At 36.3% G+C, this 10,434-nt stretch overlaps 1 protein-coding gene across 1 annotated transcript in view; it reads left to right on the forward strand.

Annotated features, from left to right (window-relative positions):
* Positions 1-944: 944 nt before the first annotated feature.
* Positions 945-10,434, forward strand: part of LOC306861171 (solute carrier organic anion transporter family member 1C1-like) — a gene marked incomplete at both ends in the record, with an annotated part of 26,409 nt that continues 16,919 nt past the window's right edge. The window contains 2 exons of the mRNA XM_079403304.1: positions 945-1,082; positions 8,453-8,594. Coding sequence (XP_079259430.1) covers positions 945-1,082; positions 8,453-8,594 — 280 coding nt within the window. The remainder of the gene's footprint in view (positions 1,083-8,452; positions 8,595-10,434) is intronic.

Consider the following 10,434-nt stretch of genomic DNA (forward strand, 5'->3'; position numbering starts at 1 on the left):
GTCTTCCTCCAGACTCTGGGACCTTGATTTCCAAATGAAATGCAAAATTTACTTTCATCTGAAAAGAGGACTTTGGACCACTGAGCAACAGTCCAGTTCTTTTTCTCCACAGCCCAGGTAAGATGCTTCTGACGTTGTCTCTGGCTCAGAAGTGGCTTGGTAGCCCTTTTCCTGAAGACGTCTGAGCGTGGAGACTCTTGATGCACTGACTCCAGCTCCAGTCCACTCCTTGTGAAGCTCTCCCAAGTGTTTGAATCAGCTTTGCTTGACAGTATTCTCAAGCTTGTGGTCATCCCTGTTGCTTGTGCACCTTTTCCTACCCAAATTCTTCCTTCCAGTCAACTTTGCATTTAATATGCTTTGATACAGCACTCTGTAAACAGCCACACTTTTCAGTAATGACCCTCTGTGATTACTCTCTTTGTGGAGGGCGTCAATGTTCGTCTTCTGGATCATTGCCAAGTCAGCAGTCTTCTCCATTATTGTGGTTTCAAAGAACAAGAGATACCTGGAATTTATACTGTAGGGATGGTCATTATTTGAAACTCAAATGTAAATATTCTAATATTTTTAGATACTGATTTTTGACTTTCATGAGCTGTAAGCTCTAATCATCAAAATTAAAACAAAAAACTTTTGAAATGTTTTACTTTACATGTAATGAATCTAAAATTATATGAAAGTTTCACTTTTTGAAATGTTACAAGAAAAAATGTACTTTTTCACGATATTCAAATTTTTTGAGATGTACCTGTATAAGAAGTGAACGAGAATTGTATTGCAAGAACACAATTCAGAACTTTTGTTTCACACCATGTCAAATTCCTCAAATTCTATTTAAACCTTTAACAAGAACAACATACTCTTGCTAAAAGAAGTTTATGGCAATAGAAATGGATCACACACACATGCAACCTGTTTCTCTTTCAGGGGTGCATGCATAAATGCCAAGAAACTGCATTAGAGAGACATCGCCCAAAGAAAACAAGATCTTTTTGTGGAAAATGGACCCGCCGAATAAGGAGAGAAGATCACCAGAGAACGGCACCAGCTCGGCTCGGCCCTGTTGCTCAAGCCTCAAGGTAAATCTACTGACTTGAACACCTAAAGGAGCTTTATTCTCAATTGTCACGTGTTGATTGCTGAAGCAGAAGCGCTGGTATGTCTGCGAGCACGCAGGTCCGTTGCTTTCCACGTAACAGGCTTTGAAGGCCTCTGGCGCTGTGACGTCATTGAGTCCAAACAAGATTTAGCTTCAGTTTGTGGTGAAATCTTCTTCTGAAGAGCTGAGCACTGAGAACAGAGGGGGTTTTGAGCCAGCGCTCCTGATGAGATGATTATGGCTAACGATGTAAATAATGAGAGAGTCATGCTCCGCAGTTCCTTTGTCATGAACACATGAGCTCGGCTACAGAAGATCCTTTCAGCTCTCTGTATAAGACACACAGTCATGTGCACCAGTACATGTATTGTAAGGTTATAATGTAAAGGTTTACTCAAGCTCAATTTTAAAACATACAGTACTAATCACACACAAGCAGATTTTTCACAATTGTGGCAAACACGTAAATAGGTCAGGGGTGTCAAAGTCAGTTCCTGGAGGTCCACAGCCATGCAGAGTTTAGATGCAACCCTAATTAAACACACCTGATCCAGCTAATCAAGTCATTAAGGCTTATTTGAAAACTACATGGTATGTGAGTTGGAGCAGGGTTGTAACTAAACTCTGCAGGGCTGCGGCCCTCCAGGAACTGAGGACTTACACTGCAAGTCTTAATGCACAGATCCGATCTTCTGACCATATCCGATTTTTTAGCCCATCTGTTTACATTCATTTTAGACATGACTGGTATCCGATATCTGTTTACACATTCATTCCCACCCAAGATTGTCTGCAGTGATCGCTTTACTATGCACATGGTAGACCCTCGGGTTTTAAATGGCCTTGCTATTAAAATTAAATAATTCACGTCAAATGGCCATTATTATTTCCCAGCAACGGCTGTCGTGGATGTTTTGCAGCACAAAATTTGACTGAACAAGTGATGTGACATATGGTGACCCATACTCGGAATTCTTGCTCTGCATTTAACCCATCCAAAGTGCACACACACAGCAGTGAACACACACACACACACCATGAACACACACCCGGAGCAGTGAGCAGCCATTTATGCTGCGGCGCCCGGGGAGCAGTTGGGGGTTCGGTGCCTTGCTCAAGGGCACCTCAGTCGTGGTATTGAGGGTGGAGAGAGCGCTGGACATTCACTCCCCCCACCTACAATCCCTGCCGGCCCGAGACTCGAACCCGCAACCTTTGGATTACGAGTCCGACTCTCTAACCATTAGGCCACGACTTCCCCTACACATTCAGATAAAGACCGGAAAATAACGGTAATTTTAATGTTAGACTATTTTATCTACAGCTGAGGTAGAATTCTTTAGAGAAATAAAGATGATATTTATTGAAATGAATTCGAATGAATTAACGAGAGAGAGAGAGAACGAACGACGCATGAACCCACTTGCCAGGAGTGATTGTGAAGCATTGCAAACAAGCCTGTTGGTTTAAAAACTGCCAAGTTATCACTTCATTGCTGAGAAATATAATGTAGCTTTTAGCTGTTGTATTTTCAAAATTCACGGGGCAGGGGTTGAAAACAAGCTCCTGAATGGGCAGATATGGGCAGAAGATCAGATTTTTTCTGCCAGTGTAAACGCAGCCTGAGTTTGACACCCCTGGAATTGGTCATGGAGGTGTTTAGTGGTCATATATATCACGTAATAAGCATTACTAGCACTTTAAGAGTCAAAAAAACATGCACAGGCAACACAAGATTAATCCCTGTGGCACCTAATGATATGTTGAGGTCTTATGAAGCGAAACGATCGGTCTGTGCAAGAACATGTAATCCAGAGCCACAGGCAGACTGTTCGGGGTGATGTCCAGTTCATGAATTAATGATTCTTTTGATCTGGTTCTTTTTGGCGTACTAGTTGAACCAGTTGAAATCTGACTGAGTCGTCTGACGCCGTTCATGGCTCGAGCAGCACAGATCTACAAGTTACTCAATCTAAACTCACTTTTAATTTACATTTTTGGTCTTATTTTGAATAATTGTTTGTTTTTTAAAAGGTACAAACAAGTCTGGTGACTGTGGAGGCCATTTGAGTAAAGTGAACTCATTGTCATGTTCAAGAAACCAGTCTGAGATGATTTGAGCTTTGTGACATGGTGCATTATCCTGATTGCTTGACTTTTTCCCGTTATGATGACATGTTTGTTATACAGATAATTGCATATACAAACACTATTCTGCACCCTTTTGCATCAAACTATAGCAAAGAGATATGATGAGCGACGGCAGAAGTCCAAGAGTGCATTCTGAAAGTTGCTCTCTAGGCTATCGAGGGGTTAAATGCCTTTTTAAAGAGCATAACAGCAATAGCAGATGTTGTTATCAGCTGACTTGTTAGGCGTATCGAACCTCTGATGCTCTGGGTTTTAATGTGTGAATGACTAGTGAATGTTTTGAGTTCTCAGATGAGCTACACTGGGAAAAAATTAATCATTGAATTTACTACTTATTTTTTTTAAGGTAAGTGGTTGCAATCTGTTTATTTTGGCTACATTTAAATAAACAAATTTTGTTGAAAGTTAGTAAACTATATTTGTTTATTTAAGTGTAGCTAAAATAAATCGATTGCAAGCACTTACTTTAAAAAAATGTAGTAAATTCAATGAATAATTTTTTTTCAGTGCATATGACCGACTCCGAAAAGCTCAGTACTTAATTAGTGACAAAAGTTTTTCTACACATTAAGATCGGGCACCTGCAGATGAGATCTGAATTTAGGACTTGTTTTTGCTTGGGATTAAATTTGCATGAGACAACAGTGTTAAAGCTGCTTAGAATCAGATTATTTTGCACAGCTAACGAGAGGAGCGAGCACAATGAAAAGGCCATTTCTAAGAAAAAAAGACCACGCAGAGGTGCGGTAAATTACATCTTAGATGTGTCCTGATCATAATCCTCCAATAAACCTTCACGGAGGCTTGTTCTGGTTTCCAAATTCTTTGCTTTAGCCTGAAGTCTGACCTTAGAAATGCTAATCTGATGAATGAAGGTATTGTAATTGCACTCTTATGGTAAAGCCGATTAGGGCTTCCAGTGGTGTTATAGCTCTACAAGTTTTTCTCCCAATAACCCAAAAATAAGACATTTTGTCACATCCAACAACAACAACTAAAAACCACATTCAAAGATCTGGGGATCAGTTCATTTAGTTACAGTTCATTTATGATCCTTACCAACGCCAAATATATATGAATTATGGTATTGCTTGGTCTAAAGAAAGGGTTTAAGAAGTTTTATCTGATCTCTGGAAGTCGCTTCAGCCATGGAAAAAAAAATTAAAATATCCAGGCATGGAAAATTTATTAAACTAAACGAAAATGACAAATGCTTCTTTGCTAGCTGGCTCAAATTTATTTATTTGTTTGTTTGTTTGCTTGTGTGTTTGTTTATTTCAGTTGTTTTTTAGTTTTGTTTAGTATAATAACCCTGCATTTTTTTTTTTTTTTTTCATTTTTTTTTTTTTTAGTTGAGTAATTTTTTTAAATGTTTTTAAGTTTTGGTTTAATTTATTTAGTTTAGCTGTTGTAGTGCTTAAATTTAAACTAAACAAAAATAATAAATGTTGACGAGTTTGTTTTTCAAATATATGTATTTTTATTTCAGTTAATATTTACGGTATGGTTTTAGTTAAAGATAATAACCCTAATTTTTATTTTTATATAAAATTGTTTAAATTTTTAATTATTATTATTATTATTATTATGTCAATGTAGTTTATTATTTTCTGGTTTTTATTTATTTTTTATAATTGTTTAAACTAAATGAATAAGAAATATTGCCTTGACAACTAGCTGAAATAAAATATTTTTTTTGTTTTATCATTTTATTTATTTTATTTTATATCAGTTGATATTTATTTAATTGAAAATTTGTTTTTGGTTTTACTTAGCAATAATAACCACGATATATATAAAACATTTAAATGGCAATATGATACGTAAATGCATGTAAAAATGAATATCCAGTAATGACATTAGACTGTAAAGTTCATATAAAGGTGTTCAGTTCTGTGCTGTTCCAGCGCTACGGAGCATAAACTCCAGACGTGAGTGCACGGTGCATGCTTGGGAAATCCATAAGCGTGTGAAGGGACCCATGTGCTCCTGAGTGAGGAAATCTCTGGACTGTTGTAAAAGCTGAAAATTAGCCCAGAGGCCGCGGCGAGCACGTGTTGCTGTTGGCTGACGGTCAGATTACTGCGCCCACGTATAATGTGATCTAAATTACGCTCCGAGGAGATGAGGGATGTGCCACTGCATTGACAGTAAATTTATGATGATTTGAAGTCAGTGACAGATGCTCGTGCATGTGCACGGATCCTCCGGCGTTTGAAACTTTTGGTTGAGGGATGTGCTCTATGGAAGTAGAATAATGACAATAGTTTTTGAAACATAAAACATGCTGAATTCCACAAATCGAAAAAAAAGATGCATTGCAATTAACAGTGCTTGCATTATAATGCCTTGTATTTCTAGGGCTTGCATTTTTAGGTCCTGAAATTTAACATAGTTGTTTATTTAAGCTGTGAATATTTCAATTCAAAATATTTCACACACATTTTCATAATTAAAAATTCAATACTTCATATTCACCTTACAGAATTCACTTCCAAAATATTCAATCTGTTTAAAAATACGATGTGTAATATTCGACAGGCAAATTTCGGTCATTTTATTTCACTTTCCAAATTCGCTGCCACAAATTCAGTGGTTAAAATTCGGCAGAAAAATCAGCGGTGCACATCCGGGACCCGCAGGAATAGCAGTAGAGCACCGATGCATGATCTCCAGCTGATGTCAGCCGCTCACCAGCAGGTGTGCAAGCGGCTGTTGATGAAGGCCATATGTGGATTAAGTCATTCATTTACAAAAACTGATTTGCAGAAATGGAGCAAGCGCTAAGTAGAAGTTTTGATTATCTTTTATTCTTTATTTCGGTTGCTTAGTTTCTGTAACTTTTTATCATGGCTTGTGTGACTGTGCTGTAATACTGGGGTTCCCCGTCACACTCCAGGATTCCCAGATGATGCGTAACACGCCTCAGTGATATAACTAATACAGTGATACAAGACCTCAGATCTCAGAACACTTTACTGATGATTATGCAAACGACAGTGAAGCAAATGTGGAATATAAACTAACGCGCAAGGTTTCACGGTGTTTCTCTCAGAAATCGGTTAAAGAAAACACATTACGCAGCTCAATAGTACCAGTAGTATTTTTCAGCCAAGGGGTGAGAACGTAATGATTACGAAAATGATTATTTATTTTTGTTAATTATTTTATTTCAGTTAGTTTTCAATAACTGTTGTTAGTTTCATTTTGTTTTAGTTTTTCAAATATTTTGACATTTTTATTTTATTTCAGTTTACGAAATTTGTTTTTTCATCAATCGTTTTCGTCTTAGTTTTCGTTTCCGAAATAACCTTGCAGCACAGTCGGTGGAGAGCAATCCGACACAGCCGCCTCCCGGCGCGAGAGTTTTTTGGCACACGTCAGCATGACATCAGAACAAGGCGGACGTAACTCGGACACTTTTTATTTATTTATTTTAAAATGTGTTTATGGTAACTATTATTTATTTGTTTTTCTCTTTATATTTCTTTTTGTTATTACTATTATTTAGGTATTTACTGTTTTGTAGTCTGGTTGTGTATGTATTTTATTGATTTGACTATTTCCCCTGTGAATGTTATGTGCTTAATAATAAAAAATACAAATAAAAAACTCGGACACTTTTCTAACCGGCATGCATCTCGCGGTGATCAACGGTGATGCAGATTTTGCTCATCTCAAACAAGCCTATTAAAAGACCAAACTCAGATCTTACTGATCATGCAAACAGATGAGGATATGAACGCAAGCTACTGAACGCGTAAAACCGCACATTTAATTTACAGTAAATTAATCATTTACTCAAACTGACTAAATATTGCAAATATCTCGCCTTAGACAATACTTTCCCTATGTACTCTACACAAATAGCCTATTTTTAAGAAAAAAATTTTTTTTACAGTTTCACCAAAATGTAATTTTCCTGCTCCAAATGTTGTTACTAGTGACCAGACTGACTTACTACAGTTTAATTTTTGCCAACATCTTCCTCACTGTACATGCAGTATATAATTATTCTTAAGAAATTACTGTAATTCACAAAGTTTTTTTTTCTCCAAAGTTTGTAGTACATTCCTAGTGACTAGACTGACTTACTATAGGTGAAATTTTGCTAATACCTCCCTTAATGTACATAAAGTACATCAACATTTTATACTACAACCTTTGGAACATGAACAATTCCTTTTTGGGGTCTTACAGATTTGTTTTGGTTTTTGTTTTAAATAATTGTAAATTGCACATACAGTAAGGGAAATATTGGCAAAATGTCAACGTACTACAACCTGTGGAACAATAGACACGAATATTACACATCGTATTTTTAAACAGATTGAATATTTTGGAAGTGAATTCTGTAAGGTGAATATGAAGTATTGAATTTTTAATTCTGAAAATGTGTGTGAAATATTTTGAATTGAAATATTCACAGCTTAAATAAACAACTATGTTCAATTTCAGGACCTAAAAATGCAAGCCCTAGAAATACAAGGCATTCAAATGCAAGCACTGTTAATTGCAATGCATCTTTTTTTTCCATTTGTGGAATTCAGCATGTTTTAGGTTTCAAAAACTATTGTCATTATTCTGCTTCCATAGGGTTGAAAGACGACTGTATAGCTGACGATTTGATCATCAAAGGCATCTCGTCTCGTCTCTTCTAGCTTGTCTTTTTCCCCCCTCTTCTCTTTTTGCTTCATCATCTATCTCTTCTCCATCTTTCTGTTGATTATTAATTTGGATGCAGGGAGTGTGCATATGTGTGGGAAACCCCCAAGAGTGAAGATGTACCGCTGTGCCAAGGTGAAACCTTAGCGAATGCTGATGATTTTGGCCCAGAAACCGCAGCAACAGACGATAAGTGTCTGCGTTTCATCATCAAAAGCAGCGACTCATTTTTGCCGTTGTTTTGCTCATATGGAGGCTTAAGTCAGTGTGGTTCAATGCAGTAGCATCGCTCAAGAGCGTGACATAAGCTCCCCTAATCCGCTTTTTGTCCCCACTACCCATAATGCAATGCAGTTTGAGAAATGCATCCCCCCTCCATGTCTCCATCTCTACTCCGGTTCTCTTATCCCCTACTATTTTAAATGCATATTAATGAAGAGTTGCTTCCATGTCCAAAAATAGGTTAATGAGGGAGCGTGTGAGTTGTGCATGCACTGCTGAATAAAACCTCTCTCCTTCTGTGTCTCGTTACAGATGTTCCTCGTGGCCTTGTCCTTTGCCTACTTCGCCAAGGCATTATCCGGGAGCTATATGAAAAGCACAATAACTCAGCTGGAAAGACGCTTCGACATCCCCAGTTACTTAATAGGTGTCATTGATGGCAGCTTTGAGATAGGTAAGAACCGGATCTTCATGCGTCAGCAGACCTTTCGCTGTGTTTCGATCCCGTCACCTCCACCAAGGAGTTGCCAAGGCTCTCGTCTAGCCGCAAAAAATACTGAGACGCTCCATATGTGCTGCAATTTACACGTGCAGTCGTCCCACACATCGGACAGTTACGCAACTGCAAGCGCGTTAAACAAGTCACAACTGCAGCGTAAAACGCTCGTCTTCACAAATGCAAATTGCATTTTTAAGTTTACACATGCATAAATCATTACATTGCAGTAAAAGGCTTTACTTTGATATATAGAATGGTCCCAAAGAAAATATGGTATTACCAGGGTACTTGTTTGCATCACAGTCGTAATCTATGATTCTTTGATACAACGAAAGTTCAAAAGAACAGCATTTATTTGAAATAGACCTTATTAAAATTACAAATTACAAATGTCTTTACTGTCACTTTTGGTCCGTTTAATGCATCCTTGCTGAATAAAGTACAAATATTTATAGAATGAATATAAATATAATATTTACTAAATAAATATATGAATTATTTAATGCATTTTTGCGGAATAACATTTCAATTATTTACAAGATAAATATAATACTTGCAATACAAATACAAAATAAATATTAATCTATTCAATGCATTCTTGCCAAATAAAATTACAAATATGAATATAATTAATGTAAATATAATATTCACAAAAAATATAAATATTAATCTATTTAATGCATTTTTGCTGAATAAAGGTAAAAATATTTAGGAAATATATATAAATATAATATTTACAAAATATAAATATTAATCTATTCAATGCATTTTTGCTAAATAAAATTACTAATATTAATATAATGTAAATATAATATTTGCAAAAAGTAAAATATAAATATTGATCTATTTGTTGCATTCTTGCTGAACAAAATTACAAATATTTAGAAAATACATATTTATGAAATAAATTATAAATAGTAATATATTTAATGCATTCTTGCCGAATAAAATTACACATTTATATAAATATAATATTTACAAAATAAAATTTATATTAATCTGTTATTTAATATTACATAATTTATTTTTTATCACATATTACTATTAACATATTATTCATTATTATTAAGATTATCCCAAATTCTTAATCACTTAATGTTTTGACCTTTTCACGTATGCAGGGATGTCAGGATTAAAAATGCCTTAAAGCAACCATAAAAAGATTGTTTTAATCAAAGTTTTATTGCAGAAAGCTTCAAAAGTGACTTAGCTCTTTATTCATCTTTGTGCATGTAAAATCATAATCTAGAGTAGTGAATCATGGCCCTAGCAACCAGTGTTTCCATAGGAGCGGGAAACGGCGTGAAGCCTCGCAGAGATCATGTGTCAGAGTTAGCATCACTGTCTTGCTGCCTTGCGTCCCCGTTATCAACAAGTGCTCAGAAACAGGCCGAACAAAGGCTGCTGTGTGTCACTGTGTGTTTTGTAAATGTTTGGGTGAGTTGTTTCTTTTTGGTTAGACTGACCTCCTCACAAACTGAGCCATGGTCTAAATGTCTGAGAATGTCCTGAACTGTGCTATAATCGTCCTCACAAAGACCTTCGTTCATGGAACCGTGAAACTCAGAATCCAAATAAATCTACCAATAAATGTTCCTCACAGACAAAGAGGTCAATCATGTAGAAATCAGTTGGGAAGCGTCATGTTCGGAGAGTTTGTGGAGCAGATGCTTGCGTTCACGGGTCATCATAATGGGGTTTTATTGCCTGATAATATGCACTCCAGTACCAAATAATATGCACTTAGAATTGCTTTTATTTCACACTTGTTCACCTATTAAAGGAAAATTTGCTG

Source organism: Barbus barbus (genome assembly GCF_936440315.1).
Source record: "Barbus barbus genome assembly, chromosome: 42".
NCBI classification, from domain to species: domain Eukaryota; kingdom Metazoa; phylum Chordata; class Actinopteri; order Cypriniformes; family Cyprinidae; genus Barbus; species Barbus barbus.